The sequence below is a fragment of the Tenebrio molitor genome, chromosome 9, assembly GCF_963966145.1.
Source record: "Tenebrio molitor chromosome 9, icTenMoli1.1, whole genome shotgun sequence".
Lineage (NCBI taxonomy): Eukaryota > Metazoa > Arthropoda > Insecta > Coleoptera > Tenebrionidae > Tenebrio > Tenebrio molitor.
In genome coordinates, this window is record NC_091054.1 from 16304251 (window position 1) to 16329118 (window position 24868).

At 35.1% G+C, this 24868-nt stretch overlaps 1 protein-coding gene across 1 annotated transcript in view; it reads left to right on the top strand.

Annotated features, from left to right (window-relative positions):
• The window catches only part of LOC138138613 (uncharacterized), a 151061-nt gene extending 132102 nt beyond the window's left edge, over positions 1-18959 (top strand). Inside the window, exons 5-8 of the mRNA XM_069058599.1 lie at positions 12629-12784; positions 16635-16869; positions 16920-18256; positions 18337-18959. Coding sequence (XP_068914700.1) covers positions 12629-12784; positions 16635-16869; positions 16920-18256; positions 18337-18503 — 1895 coding nt within the window. The 3' untranslated portion in view covers positions 18504-18959. The remainder of the gene's footprint in view (positions 1-12628; positions 12785-16634; positions 16870-16919; positions 18257-18336) is intronic.
• The last annotated feature ends 5909 nt before the right edge of the window (positions 18960-24868 follow it).

Genomic DNA, 24868 nt, shown 5'->3' on the forward strand with positions numbered 1-24868 from the left:
CTACAATACAAATTGCTCGCTTAAAAAGTCAATTTTATTTTTTTTTTTTTAAATAATGCAACACAAAGATAAGGATGTGAAAAGTGTTTACGCTAAACTGCAGCTTATAGAACAATATCTAAAGCCAAAATTTAAAATGTGCAAAATTCAAGTGTGTGAGGGATATTTATAAAGCAAAGGAAAACAAGTACGACGATATTAAGAAGCATATTTCTTTCAAACCATTATCTCTTAAATTAGACAAAAAGAAATGAAGAGGTTAATTGCTTAAAAAAGTTAGCAATTTTATAATGTTTTCATGAATACCATGCCCTGCAAAAACATTTAGGAAATTATTTTAAGGATTAAACACTAGCAAGTCAACCAAGTCATAACATGGAAACTATCATGCGTTCAAATTAAATCCTGGGCTGGGAAGGCGTTGGAAACCGTCAATTGTTGTGCTAACCTAAAATTTAGAGCCAAAAAAATCTTTCTTTGTTTTCTTTCTTTGCAATCTTTTACATTAAACATAGAATAACTTAACGATTCCTATTCTCGAAGCAAATATCTTAGGGCACCCTTTGCTGAAAACAAACATTTTCAGTTATGTCCCGATTAAACATAAACAAATGTCATTCGTGTCAAACGGCGGGAAATTCAAACTTTACACTGTTCTAAACGGTTTACTTTTTCCAACGCCTACTCAGCCCAAGATTTCATTTGAACGCGCAATATATTTCGCTCAAAAATATTTATTACATAATATAAAGTGATTCACGAATAATAATGAGCCCGACTGAATTGAAAATGCAACCCACAATACATTTAGAAGGTAAAGCTAGATATTTATCGCGTCCATATCCACCTTTACGTTCCAAATGTATTGTGGGTTGCATTTTCAATTCCGTCGGGATAATTATTACTCGTGAATCACCTTGTATGTGTTCATGATATTATAATATACATTTTTTTTTTTTTACGGTCTAAATTAGTTTATTAGTAAAAACGTATAATATTTATATGATATGTAAACTAAATTTTAAACAAATAAAAAACTTCTTCAAGTCCTGAGCTTTTGGCCACAGTTCCCAAAACACTAGCAGCATTTCCTCTTTGGATAGCAATACTTATTCTTTGCTGGAAATAGCTAGGGGACTCGAAAACACCAGATTTTTCAAGCAGCAACTTGATTATATCTTTAAAAAGCTCTTTAGCATCTGGGCTCCATGGGCCAAAGGTTTCTAATGAAAAGGCGACAAAATTATGATTTTCTTTAATTGTACAGTATTTGCCGTGTTTTAATTTTTCGGCTGAAAGAGCAGCGGAACCTGATTTTCTTGAACAACCATCTAAATGTGTTGCAGCCAAGGTATCAACACATGTTACATCCCAAACAAGTGTTCTACCACGTTTCCAAGGAATTAAAGTAATCCCATCTGGTCTTTTACCATCTTCACGAAGCAATCCGTAAGGTTCAATAATACAAGGAATGTTGACTGAAGAGAAGGTACGCTTTAAAATATCATTTAAGGCACTGTGGCGTGGAATTCTACCAGCACTTTTTAAACACGAAAGACCATGATGACCCCATTTATCCACCTGAGAGCCACAAATGCAAATGTGTGGATGACAGATTTCAGATCCAATTCTAAGAGCAACAGCTATTTGAAGTGTTTGACGGTCTAATAAAGTACCAAGGTTAGAAGATGGTAGAGCTTTTAACCAGGCTCCAGATTCCAATTCAGAAACAGCTAGCAGTCTTGCTTTATTGCGATGATCAGAAGAATCCAAAATTTCATTAAACTTTTTGTTGATAATTGGAGCATCCCAAAGTCTTAGCAAATTAGGTGAATCAGGTATCTCAATGCCGGGACAGAGAAGCTTCCAACAATCCAAAGCTTCTGACAAATATTTGATCTCAAATGTATTGTTTAAAGGAGAGAGTATACATCCGATGAGAGCAATTGAAGAATGTATTGAAGCAAGGAATGCTACTGAAGATAAATCAGTCACTGAACGGATACCTAGTCCACCAAAATCTAATGGAAGTGATGCTTGATTCCATGAGTTTGAAGATAATTTAATGTTCAAAATTTTTTCCAAGGTTGATTGAATTTTTTCATCAAAAGCTTTACAATAATTTTTGAATTTCCAAAAAGGACAGCAACGAAGAAAATAGTTTAGTTTCGGAATCCAAAGACAATGACGTAGCAGAAATAAAGCCATATGAGGTTTTATGTTTTCGATCTTTTTCACTAACAAGTCGAATTTTTCCAAAATTGTTGAGAAAAAATTAGGCATTGCATCTTCAAATAACGGCGAACCAAGTAAAGATAAATCTTCTGCAGAGGTCTTTCTAATATCTGGAGAAAGAGATTCAAATTTCTTCAAAATGTCGATTTTGCGTTCTTCAGAAACATGAGGAGAGAGGAATAATTCACATTTAGAGTAGTTCAATGATAATCCAATTTTTTCAAATTCAACTATAATAGTTTCCAGATCTTTTAAAACAGTTTCAGCTGAACCTCCTAAAGCGCCATCATCCAGATACCAAACATTAAGGTGTGACGAAAGTCACACAATAATATACATTATTTTGTTTAGATTTAAATGTTGGAAGGTCGAAAATTGTATTTTAAAAGAACAACACATTTTTTTATTAATTATTTATTAAGTAATTACTTACTAAAACACAATTTGCCAGAAAAAAAATACAATCTTCAGATAAGGCTTGTCGCATTTAACATTACTATTCAGCAATCGTCCTAAACGACAATAAATCAACAATTTTTAAACGAATTTATTCAGCACTTCACAATTTTGAAATCGTGTTAAAGAGCTCAACTTCAACCAGCAATTAAATTTTATCAGATAAATCTCAAATACGGAAAATATAACTCCATGTAACAATAAGCGATAACATTTTACGTTCTAGTTAAACTAGGTTAGTTTACATAATTTGGTCTAAAACAAAGCGTAGCGAATCTGCACTTTCCGCATTATTACAAAATGTATTAATCTTTAACGGAGTTATCTAATGAAATTACAAGCAATGAAAACGAGGCGTTATTAGAATAGTAAATAAGTTACGCCACATCTGCATACAAAAGCCTTTTATTTAACTATTTGGTTGGAATCTGAGATTTACTGTTGTCTTAAAACGAATCACTAATGAAAAAGACAAGAAAATAGGTTTCATGAAACATTGTGTCTATTGTATGAAGGATGTGGACTTGCTGCGGCTGTGCGTGTAAACTTCCCACTTGTAAAAAGAGTAGTGCTATTAGAAGTATTACGTAAATAACTAGTTTTTCAGTTAATTGTCTTGTTAGGACTTTTATTATCTCTCTTATTGTTGTATTTTTTCATTTTGACAAAGTAGAGAACAAAGAAAAATACAGAAAATTCTATGAAGATGTTTTTATGTCTCCAGGATATTGGAGAATTTGTTTGACAAAAAATCAGACTGAAGCAGAATTGATCTCGTTTTTTTTCTACTGCTGTCTTGGTTAACAAAAAGTGAAAACGGAATAATTTTCATTTTCGTATCTGTTCGATTTTTCGTCGAATCCTTGGCAGACATTCTCTTCGTTTCCGCAACGACGCCTCGCCAAAGCAAATAATTCTCCAGCGCTCCCCTAATAAGCCAGAATAAACACCTAATTTTTGCATAATTAATATGCACACTTATTTGCAAACCTAATGGAAGGTTTCATTGTAATCTCATAATGCTCCATCAACTTTGATTGTGCGAATACAAAAGCCCCCCGAACAATTATAATTTCTTACGAGGCGTCTGTGCGGTTTCTTGTTGTTGTTGCAGCTCGAAGAACAACACTAAAAGTCCATGTAAAATGGCGGCGGCTTTGTTGATGCCGTTCCACTGTAATTAATTACGCGTTTATGTTTGATCTTATCGGGATAATTCCGTGTTTCTCGGCTGGGCTTATCATCAGGACTTCCGTTCCAGGACTGCGGCGCACACCTGCAGGACTATCGAGATTTTCTTGCGATATTTACGACGTGACGTGACAAGTTGCGGTGATGGATGGTGCTCCGGGTTTAAAGTGACGCGCACCGCTACACCCCGGAAAATAAATCAAACAAACACTCGACCAATACTAAATGAAATCGAAGGATCTGTTGTAGAGAGTTAATTAACTCTTGACGATGCACTCGGTGCAATCGATACTCAATCGACTTCGACTCGAATGCGGCAAGGTTTTTTGCTGCAATATGTACACTTTAAAAAAATTACAGTTCTTGAAATTAATACAGTAAGATGTAAGAGATAGAGAGTTATTATCACATTCCGGTACAACAAAGTAATCAATACAAATACACAAAACAATTTTAGTAACTGTATAATGCGAGTTCAAGTGCAAAATCCCGTGCGTTTCTTTATAGAGATCAGTTTGCATTTCAACGGCACGTGTATACTTGGTTGTCTACCTATCGGGCTTAAAACCGTTTGCAAAGTCAGTATTTAGCAATTTAAAACACATTTCCTTTTAAAACTTTCCACAATAAGGATAGATTAATAAATAAATGTTTTAATTAGTTTAAACCTAGGAATGTTTATATTCTTTCATTGTGACTACTTTGTGTTGTAATTTGCCTCTGATGCAACCGTATCTTGTTAGATAACAAAATGCGGGAGTTTCTGACACAAGCCTGAAAGGCTCTAGAACCGTAGATTTTATGATCCTGTCCTGGAAACCTCGTAATCTTATTAAAAGATGGGTTAGATACCTTAACATTTATCTCGTCGAGGAGCTTATTCACGACGTTGAGAAAATATGGTGTATAAAGAGGGAATTGGAAAATGTAGAGGTCACAAAAATCACATTGCAGAAATTATTAACACCACATTTTATGTCTATGGAAGATTGTTCCTCAGCTTTCAAACATAATGAAATTATTTTATTATGCAACAATCTGCAACTCTCTGTTGCAAGAATAAAATGAAAATTGGTGCTGACACAACGGCAATAAAAAAATTGATTTTGCAAATGGCCTAATAAAACACTGTTGGAAAATTGCTGCGGTCCATTCTGGGGGGGCGCCATTAGCTTAAAAATAATTTACTAGCTGTTAAGCTTGATAAATGTTTTCTTGAGGAAGTGTTGGGGCCGTACGTGCCTTGTCTGTTAAAATTTGGAAACTTTTCTCCTCTGCTGACGCGAATTGCTCTCGAAATCTGAAACTATTCTGCAGCTTATGCATTTCAATGGAGTACCGTGTCGAAGCACAAAGCGATGTCTAATACATCGGTCTGCTGCGAAAGTTTTCTTTCAAATATTTATAAAAGACTTGCAAATTTGCGGTTCGAGTAACTTGCCGCGAGCCTGGATGGAAATAATTAAATGCTGCTCAAACAGGAGCACAGTCGTAACGTCTCAGGAGCTGAGTGGACTTTCGGTAAACAACTTGCAGGAGGGAGTTGGAGGTGTGGAAGGAGTGGTTTCCGCCTCTTGAGACCAATTTGGAGGTAATCACGGGAGTTAATGGTTTGTTGTGTCGTCTAAATGCGTTAAAAAATGAAACGGCTTTATTTTTGTATTTGGTGTGTTCGTGTGGAATTAATTTGGTAAAAACACGTCGGAACATTTCGCATGATGGCGTGTTCTAAAGTTCGTGAAGCCCTACGGTATATTAGTGAATTATTAAGTGACTCTTATTTTAAGAGAAAGGAACAAGATGTTTTCTCGTTATTTCTCCGGAGTCTCGAGAGGCATCAATATACTTTGCTGGGGGATAGATACATGTAGACGTCGAAGTTATTTTAAGATCGTGAGGAGAAGAAAAATATCTAATCAAATCTTGATATCGTGGGACTCTTCAGCGAGAAGGAAAATTAATGGTTCGATCATTTTTGGATTATTTGGTAGTAAAGAGAAAGAACTGGATGTAATCAGCAATCATAATCATTTTCTAGACCACCGGAGAAGTATTAATCACGCTAAAAATTTTATAATTTAGTGTTTGTATTTAGTGTAATTTTAAAAAATACTAGGCAAGAAAAAAATTTAAGTTGTGTATACAAGGTGTTTCACGAGTAATAATGCGCCCGACGGAATTGAAAATGCAACCCACAATACATTTGAAAGCTGGATTTTTACCGCGTCCATATCCAGCTTGACGTCCTAAATGTATTGTGGGTTGCATTTTCAATTTCGTCGGGCTCATTATTATTCGTGAATTACCTTGTATTATAATAAACAAAAGAGAAAATCTGAATCTTCACTGCTTAAATCCTTTTGTTATGACTTTGTGCTCATAGTTTTTTTTATGTATATGTTATACATTTATGGAATAGTCTTGGACTTTATTGCTTGAATTTTTTTATCAAGAGTTTTTATCAAACTTGCTAAAAGCTTTTAGAAATAAATTGTATAAAGTTGAAACCCATCTCAGAAAAATTAAAATATTTGTGTCTGTACATCTATCGACTAAGTAATCTTGAGTAATATACTTTAATAAGTGAAAATCTCATTAACTGAGTCTAAAGAAACATTTTAAATATTTCAGAATCAGTCATAAGCGTCTAACTATCTAAATGATAAAAACATTTTATCAGAAAGGATGATTAGTGTAATTAAAGCTTTGATTAAAAACTGCAATGTTCGTTACAAATAATTAGTTTGGTTTCTGTTGTAACAAAACGTTGACAAATAAATTATTATTGTTATTATTATGTATTAAGTACTATTAATTTAATTGTATTAATTTAATAACCTCAATGTATTTTACTGTGAATCTTTCGCGCTAAAGTGGTCAAACAACATGACTTAATACAAAAAATTTAAATTCCCATTGCAAAACAATTAAATCTTCAAAACAATCTGAAAAAGCGACTAATCAGAATTTTTAGGAATTTTGTTGAGTGTTTGAAAATAAATGAGAATAAAAATGTGAACATTTAAAAACAGAAATTTGTATTATGATTTTTTAATTTCTGTGTCAAGTAATATTGTCACTATAGCGTCATCATAGTAACAGATACACCTGTCAAAATTATTTAAGTACAAATAATTGTAGTTTATTTAAGGAGTTCGTGAACTGGCCCACTCATGCCAAAAAAAGCCCAATTTACACAAGAACGAGTTGAATACAACGGTTTTTTGTTCGACGATCCCCTTAAAGGCTCCAAATCGCTTAAAATCTTTAAAATTAGCTTGACGTTTCGTTTTGACAAGTTGTCAAATTTATCAAAATCCGTTCACACAGGAGAAAATTCTCAAATTCTGATAGTGTCGAACAAAAAGGCTTTTTAATTTCCTAGTTATATTTTTCGATGCTTTTTTTGTTTTGTTTTGTCCGTTACTTTATCATCACTGTATACAATATTGCACAATCTACTTGATATATTATTATAAGTATTAAATTGTTCAATCAAATTATCATTTACAAACAAATGCAATTTGAAAGTGCAATAATTTTATGCAGAATTATTTTTGCTGATTAGTTCGCAATTGTTGGGTTTATTGTAAAATCCGCGATAATACTTTATAGGAATTGAGTGCATTTAGTTATCAAACAAATAGCAATTTTTTACTGATAAAATCTATGATATTAAATTTAGTATTTAAATTTTTGATGGAGATGTTTCAGGATGCATGTTATGGTGTAGGTACAATAAATCCATGCATATTTTTCGAGAAGAATATAAAAAAAATATATTCTATGGAATATTGGAAACACATATTAAATCACACAACAAGCAACAAAATCTCATGAAGCTTTTCCAGTAATGCACGTCTCGGCAAACAAATAAAATATTTAGATGTTTCTTTATAATATCTCCGGTCTTATTTTATCTCCAACTAAACACTGTTCAAAAATCAAAAAACCATTATGGTGCAAATGACTTATCTGTCACTGTGATAAGTAATAGGAAATGTCATGAAAAATGTATGTTATTTGCACCACAATGGTTTTTTGATTTTTGAATAACGTTTAGCTACTTGGAGCTCTTTCTCCGACACTTGGTCAAATAGTGAGAATTGAAATTAAAAAAATACTAACTTCTTCATAATAAAGTAAAAAATAACAGACGCCCTAAAGAAATGTCAAAAATTTCATTTTAATAAAAGTAATTAAAAACAAAGATAAAATAGAAATTCTAGTATTTTTCTCATTGTCTAAAGTCTTTCAATTTTATATCGTGCTTAGCTAGCTCACAAAAAACAAATATTTTGTCTCCCTCATTTTTTCTTATTTTTGTTAATTTAAATTGTACTTAATAATCAATTTTTCTTAGTAGTCAAGAATTGCTAAAATAAGTTTGACTCGATTTATACTAAATCAGAAATATTACTGGATGGGTAGACCGGCAACCAATCATACAGGCAAACAAATCACTTTAAATTGCTAAATGAACAGCCAGAAAGAAAAGCGTGGGATTTTGGGCTAGAACCTGAATAATAAATTTATTCTTATTACTTCTTAATATAGTACCTAAACTGAAAATTACGAAGATTCGGTTTCGGAATAAGCTTAAGTAACTAATACCAAATTATTTTTTATTATCATTTTTTTTATATAGCCTATTCCAAATACATTCAGAGTATCTAGTAATGCATAACTAAATTTATTTATCTATCTCCATGATTTGCACACGTTGACTTCCCTTTCCACTCTTCTTATTTAAAACAGATCCAGATTATTTTTAGCCGCATACAAAAACAAATAATTTGTGTCTTTCGTTTAAAATTCCATCGTAATTTTCAATTAAATAGAAGTTAAAATTTAATAAAGAAGAAACACGCAGAGCACGCAGGCAAATTACGATTACAACTGTACGTTGCCCTCTACAACATGCAAAATGGAAAAAATATTTTCATGCCATTCTCTACCGCCAAAAGTGTAGCACGTTGAAATAGAAAATTGTTAAAAAGTAGACAGCTTTTCAAAAGCTAACGCTAACAAGTACTTTTTTTTTTCTTTTAAGACTTTGTCGGAAGACAATCGATGAAAACATAATTTATATAACATACTTGTAATGTCATTTTTATTCTATAAGTAAAGGGAGAAGAAAAAATTCTGTTGAGTAAAAAATATTTACAAAATGAATAGAGGAAAGTACATATTAGACATAATGCATGAATTTTCGTTTTACTCATTACTCTGAAGATTTAACAGTTGCTTGACTCCCTTGTTCTACTTTGCAGTACTGCTTCAAATTTCATGCAAAAGTTTGCAAACCGTAAAAATTGCCGCATTGAAATTTTGTAGAGTGAAACAAATTTATTTAGCATTTTGTTTTTCAATGTTGTATAAACTGCGGCGCTTTGTGTTGTTTCATAAACTGAAACAAATCAGACACAGTGACGATGTGATGAAAATATTTTTCTAAACTGATGAAAAATGTTTTTATCGTGGGACGTGCAAAATGATACTGAGTTGAAAACAAAGTCGTTGGAGGTGATGAAAATTTACAAAACAGAAACCAGCAAACATATGAATATAAATATTTCCTAAATGCGTTTATCACAAAACCTTCCCCCGATTACCACTCAGAATATATCTAGAGCACAGCACTCCTGCTGGCACTTTTCGAACGATACCAGATCGTGTTCGTTATCCGCGTTGTATCGCAGAAGTGGTCTCACATCAGATTCTCATCCCTTATCCAACAACAGTAACGGCGATTCCTTAGATGTTATTGCTGCGCACTAGTGGTGGAGGCGGTGAGGCCATAAAAAGGGCGTGAGAGTTATTGTTATCGTTGTGTTTACACCGCTAACTCCGTCCGTCCTATCAACTAACAAACACTTCTTACCATCGTTGCACACGCAAAGGTTTTTTCCTTTCCCCATATAAACAACCACCGACGTTTCCAATTTGGGAAGGCAACACCAGAAAAACACGTTTCGCACCGCAGATTAAACCCTTTCAGGGTGCGTAACTTTTAATGGGTAGTGAACAATCCTCGAGGAGATGTTATCTGGCAGATTTGCTGTGAATTAGTAGAACCACACGAACATTGAATAATAATTAAACATGAAAAAAATTGTTCCAGTTGGACTTAGTGCTTTAGAGATATAATCTCGGAAATGGGCTTAAAGGAATGGGGGAGGCGATTAATAGAATATTCTTACATTGTAATAAATTTCTATTTATTACTAAAAATCAAAATGAAAGATTGAATTTGTCAACTTTGTCATAAAAAGCTCAAATTAAAACTTTTTTTAGTCTTCTGGATGTCCCTGTTTTTGTTGAATAAATAAAAAAATAACTTCACCAAATATTGAAAGAGCAATTTTCTCAACCAGTGTTAAAGACAGAATCATGCAGTTTTTCGCGTTTGATTCACCATAGTTAAATCTTCAAAACGCAGTTTTCAGATTTCCTCTACCCCAAATTGTAAAGGAGATATCGTTGCTTTTATTGAAAAAAAATCCTGGCGCCTCCACCATTTTTACAGGCCACATAAATAGCAATTTTTTCAGTCAATCTTAGCGACAGTGTCTTATTTTCAAATGATCATTATTAAATCCATATAGTGTGTATAAATTAATCTGGGATTCTAGTAGGCGTTGAAAGTTTGCCGACTCTCACCAGAAATCGGATAAAGTTAGTATGCAACCCTCAGAACAAATTAGTTTTACTGGTTGCCTAGCTTGACAAAATAGGTGCTTTACAAAGAAAACGAAATAGATATAATAAAATAATGATAAGGTTAATAACATCAGTGACTCAATTAAAAAAGTGGCAATGAAAATGAAAGAAATGGCTCGAAGTGTCTTCCATTTTGCTCTAAGTATCTGTTACTTCCAAACTAGATTTACCTCAAACCAACAGAGATGTCGTTATTTTTCCTGAAAAAATTCCCTCGCACCTTCGCTATTTTTGCAAGCCATATAAATGCAAAGTGCAGCAATGCGTTTTTTGCATTCGATTTAACATAACCAAATCCACAAAACACAAATTTCAAATTTCATCTAGCCCAATCCATAAGGGAAATGTCGTTATTTTTATCACCATCATTTTACCAAAGCATATGAATGCAATTTCCTCCACCGCTGTTAGATAAAGCATTATTAGCTTTTCCCCATTCAATTCGACATAATTAAATCTATAAAAACAGTTTTCAATGTTGATGTGGCTCTAACCATAAACGAGATATCGGGATTTACATTGAAAACATTTCCTGGCACATTTTTGCACTCCATATAAATGCAGCTTTTTCCATCGCTGTTATAGAGGCGAGGCATGCGGTTTTTTGAGTCAGATTCACCATGACTAAATCTATTAGACAGTTTTCAGATGTGATATGTCTTAAATTATAATGAAGATATAAAATCTGTAAAACAAAGCTTTCAGAATGAAACTAACTCCGACTGTAAGGTAGATATTGTAGTTTTCATTAAAACATATTCCCGCACCTCCACCATTTTTACAAAGCATTACATTCTTGAATTAATATTAAAGATAAAGCTACAATTAATTCTATAAAAAAACAGTTCTCAAATTTGATTTAGATATTGTTGTCTTGATCTGCACGAATTTTCTGTCGTGACAATATTTGCAAAATAGATAATTGCAATTTGCTTAACCCACGTCAAAGATAGGATCATGCAGATTTCTGCAATCGATTCGTCCCAACTGGATCTTTACAACACAGTAAACATGTTTGGTCCTGCTGAAACAGTGTCAAAGATATTAAGGGTTCTCCGGAGAAAATATCCCGGCGCCTCCATCATTTTCAAAAATATGAAATAGTATTTCTTTTCTTAAATTAAAACTTTTTAAATCTTGCATTGCTTTTACAGATTTGATTTAAGTCAAACGAAAAGGGAGACATCGTCATATTTGTTGAAAATACAGGGTGTTATTGAAAGTTGTACAGATATTTTAACCACGAACTACTGGCTTCATGTAGAACTCGGAAAAAATATCTAAAAAATTTTTTATTTATTTTTTGAGTTACAATTTTTTTTAATTGCTTTTAATCTTCTACGTTGTCAAACAACCTCGTAGGTAAAATTTCGGCACATTTTAAAAATACAGCCTGTATATCATATTTTATAAAACGTACACCAATGCGGTTTCCTTGTTTTAAAGTATATTTCCTATAGGTTACTTCGCATTGGCGTACATTTTATAAAACATGATATACAGGGTGTATTTTTAAAATGTGCCGAAATTTTACCTACGAGGTTGTAAGACAACGTAGAAAACTAAAGGCAATTTTAAAAAATTTTAGCTAAAAAAATAAATGTCATTTTACTTTTTGACATAGAATTTTTTAGATATTTTTTCCGGGTTCTACATGAAGCGAGTAGCTTGTGGTCAAAATATCTGTACAACTTTCAATAACACCCTGTATGTAAAGGCCCCTTAAAACTAACTTAGAAAAATTTTAAAAATGATTGCACAAGGAGTCTCAAATACTTTGATGTTTTTTTTTTCGGGTAAATTTTTCGTATAGCGCTATAGAAAAGCAAACAATTTCATATAGGTTACACTTTTTGTTTTTGTTTATTTTTTATTTATATGATAATATTTGAAACGTGGCCCTTAGTGTTTGTGACTGGTCGTCCCGCCTCTCCCGATTGGCAATTCAAATATGTACATTACTTGCCAACATCAAACTTTCACATTTCACCGAATTGATTTATATTTTGTGTTGCGTTTCCAGGCCAGGAGAATTGCCCTTACGACTACATAAAAATCTACGACGGCAAGAACGAGTTGAGTCCCGTTATTGGGACGTTCTGCGGGATGGGAAAGTTCCCTTACTCCATTATAGGCACATCCCAGGACCTTTTCGTCGAGTTCGTTTCGTCGCCGGCAGGTAAAAAGTGTGTCTTTTCCTCCTGTTATTTCTTCCTTCTCCCGGTTTATCGGCGAGTAACGCCGTCGTTTCCGCAACAAACAAGAAACAACCGCCCTCGCACCGAATTATTTTCCTGCTGAAGGGGTGATCACGATGTAACTACAAGCGGGGTCCGCGAGAATTTATGGACGAATGGATAAAGTTTTTCGTTTAAGCGTTAATACACCTCTCATCTGGAGGGGAATGGAGGACACGGTTTTTTTAATGCGGCCTTGCAGGGGCTTGGAGTGCGGCGGTAAAGTTTTACGAGTTTATTTAAAAATCAATGCCAACCCACATAAAAAATATTTTGTTTCAGAAGTGTACAAAATGCAAAGAATTTATAAACTTACCAAGAAAATTAAGGACTTGGGAATATTTTGAAAATGCTTTAAAAGACATGTCTTCATAGTTCTAATTAAAACGCAAACAGACAAACATTTGAAAATGGATAATAACTAATAAGTTTCTAGCTTCTTCGTGAGTGTGGAAAAATCTCTGTAGCTTAAAATTTACTTGAAACTTTCCCAATAGCTAAAAGTAAATAATATTGTTTGGAAACTTTAAACCAGCTTACTGTGAAGTGTTTCAAATACCTGGAGAGCAATAAATAATGCTTGTTTAGAATAGGGTGCTCCTTAGTCCTGGTTATAATTCACTTGGTAATTTATAACGTTTGTCTAATAAAGTTACAAAATTCTAAATAAATTTCTGGTCAAGAATCTCTGAATTTTTTACTGATGAAGCTTGGTTTCATAAGACAGGTTATGTGAATTTACAAAACATACGAACATACAGAAAACAAGAGAGCTCGTGACCAGTTTTATTTTTAAACACCAGTTACTGTGAATTTAAATTTCTTTTCAAAAAAAAATTAAGACATTTTATAGTTTAATATTTGAAGCTTCAAGCAGATGTTCCGTCTGGCACAATAAAAAAAAACATTTTTAATACAACCGAAATCTCTCGGTTCTCTCCCCAATTAATTTTTTCCTCGTCGACGAAAATCAATTTATCTCTTATTTTTCATTTTATTTAATCCCACCAATTTATTAACCCCTTTATAAATTCGACGCGTTAATTAGAGTCAATTAGTACTTTTTTCATTTTTCTTTGTGCTCCCAATTTCCTCGCCACAACACACAAAACACTCGCCACAGTAAATGCAATTTATTAAAAATTCCAATTTTGATTTTTCAGCTAACTGTCTTGAATATTTAATGAAAATGTTCATATAAAATGCATATATTATAATAACAATGAAATATTCACAAGTGTGGAATATTTCATATGCAAGTACCTACTAAATCCGGTGATTTCAAACTCCGAATTAGAGATTACTAAATAATACGAACCGTCCATTAGAGTTTTTGGTGTAAATGAGATACTCTGCGGTTTGAGCATCTCTGCTGGTTTACAAGAAAGAGGATAATGGCGTCAGTGTAACATGAGAAAAACCGAAGGGATATTAAAAGTAAATAAAACATTAATGCCGCAAATACTGAAACATTTGTATTATTTAATCGAAATAGATTATATTTCACATTTATGCGAGTAGAAAACATCATAAAATATATTTGAGGTTTTTAAGCTGGAAACTTGAGAGCCCTGGAATAAAAATATTTTGAAGAAAGATGCTACTACAGATTATAACATTATTTTCACTCGAATTTACTAAATAGCAACTCACAGCACTCGTGATTTTATTTCATTTTGTGCTTTGTTTCGGACAATTAAAGGGCTTATTAATTTCATAACACCCCGTATACGTCACGCCTAGTGAATCGCCCTTTAAACTAACTCTAAAACTGTCAGCATTATCTTTGCAGAGGGGCGCTCAAAATTAATAACAGGAGGCTTGTTTTGGAAGGTTCCAAAGTTCGTTAAAACTTTCAGCCACATGTGACTAACACATTTTCCTTATAAATTAACATTAATTAAATTCATTTATCTTGACCTACTTGTAAAAATTTCATTACTAACAATAACACGATGGCACCGTCTAACAAATATTTCTTTGGCTAAATTTGTTAATTAAACGAGAAAAGGAAATGACGAATGGGAAAATTAGATAAATGTAGGAAGGAAAGTGATAAAATGTATTTTAAAAAATAGAAGCTGGCAGAAAGTTTAAAAAAGTGAAAAGAGCAATAAACATGTGAGAGGAAAAGAAAAGTGTTGTAAGGGAGTTAATATACAGGGGGTGTAAGTAATGTACAATAAATAAGAAAAACATGTTAAATTAAAAGAAAAACGTATAAGAAATCAGTTGTAGAAGAAAAACAGTGAAGGAAGAAATAAACAAATCTTTCAAAGAATATAACGCAAATTGACAGTAGAAAAAATAAGAAAACTGAAAAAGTAATAACAGCACAAACAAACGTGTGCAGCAAAAAGAAATAGGAAGAATATGTAGAAATTAGAAGAAACTAAGCAATGTTATTCTCAGGTTTCCAAACTATTTTTTTATCAGATAGAAAAATATATTGTTCAAAAATACTTTAAAATTAAAAAGCGAAAACACTGCTTAGGAAACAATAAAAGAATAAGTAAAAATAATACGTAGGAAGAAACAAAGTATGTAATAAAATACAGGGGAAAAAATGCAGAGAAGAGAACATAATATAAGGTTGCTCAAAAAAGAAGTATGAGGAGCATTATAGTTGTGGAAAGATAGACAGAAAAAGTATGATAATTCAGCAAATGTGTTTAACAAATAATATATGAAAAGAGGAATAACACATAGCACAGAGCACATCACTTAGCAAAATGATCAAACAATAAGATTTTGAAGTTATAAAAAGTACAGAGTGTCTAAAAATGAATGTGGGATCCGAGTACGCCTTGAAAGTTTGCCGACTCTTTCACCAAAATCGAATATTGTTAGTATGATCTACGATATGTAACCCTCAAAACAAATTGGTTTTACTGGTTGCCTAGCTTAACAAAACAGGTGCTTTAAATAATGAATTGCATTACTTATTGATATGTCTTAACACTCTCAACAACGTATTTATTGTGCACTTAAGAGAAAGATAAATAACATCAGTTATGCGGCTTTCACGATCATTAGGGAGGAGCTCTTGTACAGTTGTTACTTTGTATGGATGTCAATGCAAGTTCTTTTTAAGAATGTTATGACATGTACTGAGAGCTACACCAGTCTGAAGAGACAGAATAGAAACACATAAATAAAATGGAAATGTGTGCTTGTTACTTTGAAATCTGAATAAATTTACGAGCTGCGAATTATTTACGCAATACAGAAGATACCTTGATGATTTTTAGACTTTTTGCTCGTCTGTCGGACTATCTGTTTGTTTCCAGTTAATTCAAAAACAAATTAATGGATTTTCTCCAAACAAAAATTTATTACAAAAGAAAAATTCCTAATTTTTCATCAAGAATGACACCAGGGAGTGGCGCAATAACGATAAATCTGTGCCGAGTACATCGCGCTGTAGTGAGCTCGCCTCGATCATTTTATGTTTTATACTTTGAAATCCTAAACTTCAGATCTTAATTTCTTTATAGCCTAAGGTACGACTATTTTTTTTATTACTTTTAATTTCTTAATTTCTTAATTCGTTAGATTAGCGAGCTTAATTTTTTAACGAAATTAAATATGGGTAAATTAACCGCGCTTACACATTTCTCTTAATTGATAAGAGATAGCTCAAGCAAAGATTTATACAAACCTTTGAAAAATTTTTCAAATATATTTTTTTCAGTTAACCTTGTCACATTGCTTCTTAAATCTAATTAAATCTACGAAACGTTTTGATGAAAATGTACCTTTGCCCCAAAACTAATTTTCGCTTTCTCGCAGGCCCTTTGCTCAACACCGGTTTCCACTTCAACGTCGGCAACTGGCCGGGTCACGTGGACACTGCAGGCAGTCGAAACGGCACCTGCGACTGGCTCCTCTCCTCGGAGAGCCTCCGAGCATCCGGGGACTCCGAAGGAATCTTCCTGTCGGTGGCCCACTGGTACCCGCCGCACACCAGCTGTACATATCTAATGCAAGGCGAAGACGGAGAGATCGTCAGATTATATTTCCCCAGGTCCGCACATCCCTCGACCCCGCTCACGCGCTAACAACCTGACATTTCAGCTTCCGGATAAACCGGATCGAATCACCCATACAGCCCATCGAGAGCGACTGCGGCGAATCCCTCACCCTGTACGATGCATCCTGGCCCGACGACTCCAAAATTATCAAGACTTTCTGTGATACCTTCTCCAAAGCCATGGAGAAACACGACTTCGTTTCGACCGGAAACGCGCTCTTCGTCAGGTTCGAGAGCAAAACGGGGAGCTACAGCGGCTCGTCTTTGTACTACTGGGCCCACTACGACTTCTTCAACAACACTAAGTTGGGAGAGCCGGTGCCGGGGAAGCCGTGCGATGAGGTCTTCGCCTCGTGGAGGCAGACGAGGGGGTGGTTGAGGTCTCCCTTGAACACTCTGGTCTACAAACAAGCTCAATCGAGCGAAGACGTTCAATGTCTTTACCGATTCGTCACCGACAAGAGACTCTTCGCTCGCGTCATCCTCACCATCACGAGTCTCCACTTTAAAGAAAATCCATACAATCAAGGTCCTTGCTCGAACTGTTTGGAGGATCGAGTCGACAAACTAGTGATCTGGGAGCCTCTTCCTCCAGGAGCTAACACCTCGTATCCTCCGATCACTCTCACCAAAGCGGCACAAAGTGGCGATGTAACTTGTCTCTGCAGCAAGCACACCTCTTCGACTCAGATCATCTCGAGAGGAGAACAACTCAATCTGCAACTCATCGTCGACAGTGCTCACTCTGCTTTGAGCTACTTCAAGCACAACTCTCCTCTCTTCGAAGCCAACTACGAATTCGTTCACGGACCTCTGTGCGGTCCCCCGATCATCCAACCAGTCCTGAACGGCGAGATCCATTATCCTTACTACGAAGCGATAGGATATGTGGAGCCTCCCAAATCGATCAGGTGCATCTGGGAGATCAAAGTGAACAGAGAGCGAGACCTGTGGTTGCACTTCGACCGGATCAAGTTCTCCTCCAAAGCTTGCGATGACGGCATCGTCGACATCTTCCTCAAAGGACGACTGGACCCTTACTTGTCGATCTGTGGGGAGAATGTCTCTCTGGTCAAAGAGCTACCGGTACTGTCAGCAGCTGAGTTAAGTCCAGATGGAATCGAACCTGGAGTGACAATCCAGTTCATTGGTAGGACTTCGCCCACGAGAGCAGCGTTCACCATCGCGTGGACTGAGCTCTTTCACTTACCCAGGAATCAAGATGGTAGTCTGATGTCGTCGAGACTCACGGAAGGTGGTACCGTTGAAGACAATGTGGAAGGCTGCGAGTTTGCGTGTCCCGGAGATGCAGGGTTGTGCATACCGGCGAGACTTGTTTGCAATGGGGTGGTAAATTGCCCCAACGTCACAGATCACAAAGGTTGGTAGTACTGTATTGTTTTTCTATTTGGTACTAGTTGTGATAAATTCTTATACAAATTGGGGTGTTGTTTGTGTTAGGTCCAGTCTTCAGCGACGAGTCGGCCGAGCTGTGCGTGTCGGAGCACAGCCCCGAGATCAATTGGATTTATGTCGGGACGGCCGTGGTGTCAGTGCTGCTCCTCCTGTGTTGTTTATGTGTCTGTTTATGCAGGAGGTGTTGTAGATACTGTTGCGACGACGACTAAAGTTCAATTTTACGAAACCGAAGCCTTACAATGAACCTTTAACGAAACAGAGAAGGGCAAGTCTTCGCCACGTGACAATCTACAATAAATCAGATTCTCCTTTTGTAAAAACCGCATAGACACAGTGTAGTCGGAGACTTGACCCACGCACTTTCAAAGACTTGAAATGAGAGAAGCGAAGTGAAGTGCACATCGATGGAACTTTTTTGGCAAGCACTCACATTATTAGTTTAGGGTCATTAGAGTACCGTTGTATTATTTCCAATGATGAAATCAATTTGAACCTTGCACAGTTTTTACGATTCAAGAAATAAAGCGATCATGTTCTAAAATTTGTTTTTGTAAAATACCTAATGCCAAAAATTCGAAAAGTGTATATTTTTAGCGATAAGTTTTTAATTTGGATGATGTACATATTATGTAATGATTTCACATTTCCATGTGATAATAAACCATTGTTTTAAACACACTCTATTACTCGTCCACCACTTTCACATCTACTAACACTTCAGAAGAAGAATGGCTCTCTTCCACTTTTATATAGTACGGTATCAAATAAATTACAAATTTCCGCAAAGTACTGGACACTGAACACTCCAGATTCGCCACTGGAACCTCGCTGAGAAAAAACATGGCACAGTGGCGCTCCCCACCGTGACATCTGCAACCAAACGTTAGTCGAAATAGTCGTGGCAATTACCAAACGTAGAAAAGATGTTGGATTTTCTCATGGACTATGAATTATATGTGCGCAAACGACGAATATCGGTCCCAAGTAGGCGCTACAAACCGACAAAAAACATCGTCATTCGTTACGTTCGTTTCGTCTCATGGACTTCTCTAAGACTACTTAGATAGTGTTCTTCCACGTGTTATTGCGTCGCTAAAGTAGTCGGCGTTTTCAGTTTTTATTTACAGATTTTTCACTGGTTTATCGTTCCGCCTTCGCGCAAATAACTCCAAGGCCACAGCCCATGAGAGAATCTAACACCTCTACTCGTATAAGACTGTTGGCAGATTTGAAGCTAAAGGTCTATGGTTGATAGTCTTTGACGATGTCCGTCGCCACAAGGAATGTCAGGATTGTGATGACGTGGGTGAAGAAAACTGTCACTTTGTTTCCGTTGGTGGTGCCACTGTTAACGGTCGCTTCGAATTTTTCGTAGAGATCTTTCAGTGGGGGACATCCCACTTTACCGTTGAGTTCGTTACCGTAGCCCCCTTTGTAGAAGTATTTCAAATCTTCGGCGTGCTCCAAGAGCTTGAGTTGTTTTTTATTGAAGACCATACACCAAGAAGAGGGGCGGTCTCAGTCCCTACCCAAGAAAAAAACGACGTTTACACTCTGTTATCTGAACTGGAAACCACAACTGTCTTTTGAGAAGTTGATTGATAATTCTGCTTATATTTAGTTCTTCCAAAAAAAAATTCAAACATCGTTTTTTAATTTCAGTATTAAATAAAAAAATTAAAATGACAAGCACTGTGTTGGTTTCTACCCTGTATGTCAATTTTAACCTACCATGATTTATCGTAGCGATAAATATCATTCATATCATTGATAATAGCAATAGCATCGTTGAGCAAGTGTCTGCACCGTAGTCTCCTGAATACATCTCTGGCCATCTCCTAGTGGTCTTTTTTGTGCTTGAACCTCATATAATTATTTAATGTTTCTGCATTCCCTTTCACGTTTCTTATCCAAGCATTACAGGATTTCGTGGGCTATGAAACCAACTAAATTGAAAAAGATATGAAAAATAGCGCCTTCTACATTATCTTGATTAACCTATCATTGTTGAAGACGTTATCGCAGACATCATAGGCTTCATTCTTGAATAAATCCTTCCTATAAGCTTGGTAACTGTCATGAGTCCTGCCAGTCTCAGTATATTGAAACGATAAATCAAGCTAGGATTAGCAACACGGAGCGACATCTTTGAGTGGTAGCCTACACTGTGGGCGTCTTCTGCGTAGTATTCTAATATTATATTTCCGAACTTGATGGAGTTAAAATGGAACTAAGAACGTCCAATTTCACTCTTTTTTTTCGTAGAAGGATCCCTCTACGCTTTTTTTAATCATTGTTATTCTGTTTCGTTAGTCGATTTTGTCGTTTCGCAAAGCTTTATGCCCTTTCTCTGAATCCAAAAGTCCCGGCTGTCCTTAGATAATGAAACGTTTTTTTTTTTACTATTTCTCAATTGAATTTTGAATACCAGCATCACGAGTTATTGTGATAGAATCTTTTGTGTATCAATCGAAATTTTGTTGAGTAAGCTCTCTTCTAATTTTCATTTTAATGCTACTGAATTAATTACATCGCACTCCAAAACCCTCTCAATGAGTAACTGTAATTGGAGTTCCTTCGGGTTATGTTTAGTTGCTCACGGCGTACCGCAAGGATCAATTCTTGGTCTAAGTTTGTTATTAATTAATACAGATCACTTGGAATTCTTTATTTGTTATGCATACGTCATACATCAACAGAAACAGACTGTTGTTATCAACTAAACCATTATTTACATCAAACGTAGGTGGCAATTTAATGGATGACAGAATTTTAAAAGTACTGATGCTCTGTATAATGTTATGAATATAATGAATTGTTTGTGAAAGCAGTGAGAACAAAACAACCTTGTATTTTGACATACATAAAACAAATCGGTTTTTATTCTTCTTATTACATTGTAGATTAAGTATTACATTTTTTTCTCTGGAATCCTAACAGTTTCAATTTCGTTATAAATTTTTATAGTTAACACTGTAAAAGACATTATGTTTGAAGATGAGATGGTCAGCATTATCATATCATTCTTGAATTCATGAGATTGAGTTAGTGAAGTTAATTCCACAAACAGAAACTGTTTCAGCTGCTTTACTAATACTTCCAATAATTTCTCACTCAGTAGTAAATAATTCCTCATTATCTAAATAAACATTAATTAATTACCTAAGAGCAATTTAATGAAAATATAAATTATATAACAACTCTTTAAAATATTTTCTCATTTGTCATTGTCATCGTAAGACAAATCAACATGATTTTTTTGTTTCATTATATTACGAATGTTACGTTAGATAAGTCTTCTTAAGTACTGCCAAGAAGAAATCTGTTTAATTGGCACTGAAAAATGCTTAAGGGTTTGAACAAGTCTCTGGTTTGAACCGCTTGAACTTGTGTCAAAGACAATCACAACCAAAAAATACAGTAGAATAGAATAGACAAATGTACCAGGGTCATCCAGAAAGTAAGGTTACAACATTTATGTAGGATCGAGAAATGCTTGTATTCAATTGAAATTCACAGAATACTTCACAAATATATTAAACTATTTTTCAACGTAATCGCCGTCGAGATCGAGACATTTCTGCAGTCGGGGCACCAGCTTTTGTGTGCCAGTGTCATAGACCTCCACCGCTAGCTCTTTCAGCCACTTCCTTGACCTCCTGCTTGTTGGAAAAACGTTTCCCACCCAAAAAATCCTTTAGTTTAGTGAAAAAGTAATAGTCCGAAGGCGCCAAGTCGTGTGAATAGGGGGGGTGGGTGACAATATCCCATCCAAACGATGTCAGCAGCTCCTGTAAAACTTGCGCGGTATGGGTCCTGGCGTTGTCATGCAGGAGGCTGACTCCCCGGGTCAGCATTCCCCTTCTGCGGTTCTGAATGGCTCTTCTGAGTTTTTTTTTAGGGTATTGCAGTAAGCCTCTGCATTTTTAGGCATAAAATCCACCAAAAAGAACCCCTTACGGTCCCAAAAACAGATGACATGACTTTTCCGGCTGAATGGTTCGTCTTGAACATTCTGGTGGCTGGGGAAAATGAATGACGCCACTAAAGTGATTGTCTTTTGGATTCTGGGGTGTAGTGACACACCGACGTCTCATTCCCCCGTCACGATAGAACCCAGAAAAGCTTCTCCTTCCTGTGCAAAACGGAGACGCGCGGGAGCGCGCAGACCTCTCCATCGGAAAAATTTATTGTGACTGAACAAAATGGCCGACAAACACGCAGGACCAAACAAACTGACAACTAGGATCCCCCCTACATGCCAGGTGTACCAACTTCGAAACAAAAAATTTCCCCCGGCCTCGGGAGCCCTTGTAACCTTACAACTTGTTCTCCCCCAAGAAGTTGTTCAGCAGAGCATATTTGAAAACTTTATGACATATTTGTATGATGGATAATTATAATACATTAATTATCTTTTGATCTTCATTCCTTTTTCAGAGTTTGAATTAGAGTTCGAGTAATTATTATAAATCGTAACCTAAATAAATTTGATTCACAATCTAGAACTGGTTTACAAATCTATGAGGGGCATGATGACCAACTCAACAGGCCGGGACCAATGGCTTAACGTGACTTCCTAATCACGAGATAGAATATAGCCCTTTTTTAGAGTTCGAGTAATGTTATTATAAAAAAAGGAACGGGATCGAGACCGGATTTATTTTTCTATAATCCTACTTTTTACACGATGTCTATAGTCAGCGCGGCGACTCAGTGGAGTAATAACTAATAAACTGTCACAATCTTCACGTGATTTTCGAGGGATGGTTTCCTATTGATTAAAGAGCGTACGTTAAGAAGTATGGTGAAGCTCAATGCACGCAGCCGAAATTTTCAAGCTTCCATAGTCTCGTTGGTGTCTCGTTGTACGCCTCGTGCTCTTGTGTTTTCAATATTTCTGCGTTTTATTTGAATTTATTCTCGACTGATGCATAAATTGAATTTATTCTCGACTGATGCATAAATTAATTCTTAAACTAGTAAGATTTAAATTTCCTGAACAAAGCTCAAATTTGACAGGCAGAAAATCGTTACGAACTATCCCGTGAACACCACGGGACTACTCCACTGCTTCGCCGCGCCAACTATAGTTCGAAATGTGTTCATTTGAGATTGCGGATTACAGACAATACCTACCTACCTACTGTCAAATCAAGTTATAAAGCTATTAAGAATTGAAGTTACAACGAATCGCGGTTTCTTCGAAAAATAATAGAGAAGAAGAAATATACATACAGGGTGTAATTGAAATACACGGAATAATTTTAACCACGAGCTACTGGCTTCATGTACAACTCGGAAAAAATATTTAAAAAATTCAATGTCAAAAAATAAAATGACATTTAATTTTTGAGGTACAATTTTTTATAGTTGCTTTTAGTCTTCTACGTTGTCCCATAACCTCGTAGGTAAAATTTCGGCACATTTTTAAAATACATCCTTGTATATCATGTTTTATAAAACGTACACCAATGCGGTTTCCTTGTTTTGAAGCATATTTCCTAGAGGTTACTTCGCATTGGCGTACATTTTATAAAATATGATATACAAGGGTGTATTTTAAAAATGTGTCGAAATTTTACCTACGAGTTTGTGGGACAACGTTGAAGACTAAAAGCAATTTAAAAAAATTTGTACCTCAAAAATTAAATGTCATTTTATTTTTTGACATAGAATTTTTTAAATATTTTTTCCGAGTTCTGCATGAAGCCAGTAGCTCGTGGTTAAAATTATTCCGTGTATTTCAATTACACCCTGTATTATGACAGACATGAAACGATGTAGCCTCAACGGTCTGAAGCAAACCTATCTCTAAAATCTTTTTTCTTGCCCATCAGAAACGTAACTTAAGTACATTTTTTTTCGGAACATTAGGATATCTAAAAAGACAACCCACATCTTTAAACTCAAAGAAATGTTGTCTAAAATTCTCATAGATGAAGTTGTGACTTCATATACTTGTTTACAATCATCGCCTGCATGTCTAGGCGTTCTTGACACTGGAGTATTTTTAACTCTTTAAGTAGCTTGAAATATTTTCTTTCCAGTTGCGTTATTCTCTTTCGCATTAAATTTAAGTTATTCCTTGTCAGCAACTTTATCTCCAGAAATTTCTTAAACGACTAGAAACCGTTATGAAGACAGCTCACCTTTTCACTTTTTTCAATTCCCTAATTATATTGTAGAGCACATAATTTTCTATAAGAATTAAGAGACGGTCGTAGTATTTATAGCTGTTATAGTTTAGACGTGAAACATAAGTAAACTATGAAATCTTCCCTTTTCGCGTGACTTACAGATTCGTCGGTTTACGATGATTTAATAACACTTGATTGAAAAAACCTAAAAACTCTGCTTCGTTCTGCCTCGTTGACATAATGATAATAACGTAACGCGTAACGTTAAATTTTATTGAAAAAAGCGTATTAAAATTGCTCAATTTAACTGTCTTATGTAAACTATGTTGCAGTTAAATGTAGTCGTTAGCTGTACTAATTGGATTATATACTTTAATATCATCTGAATATAAGAAAAGTGTACATTTAACGCATTAGTCACATCGTTAATGGAA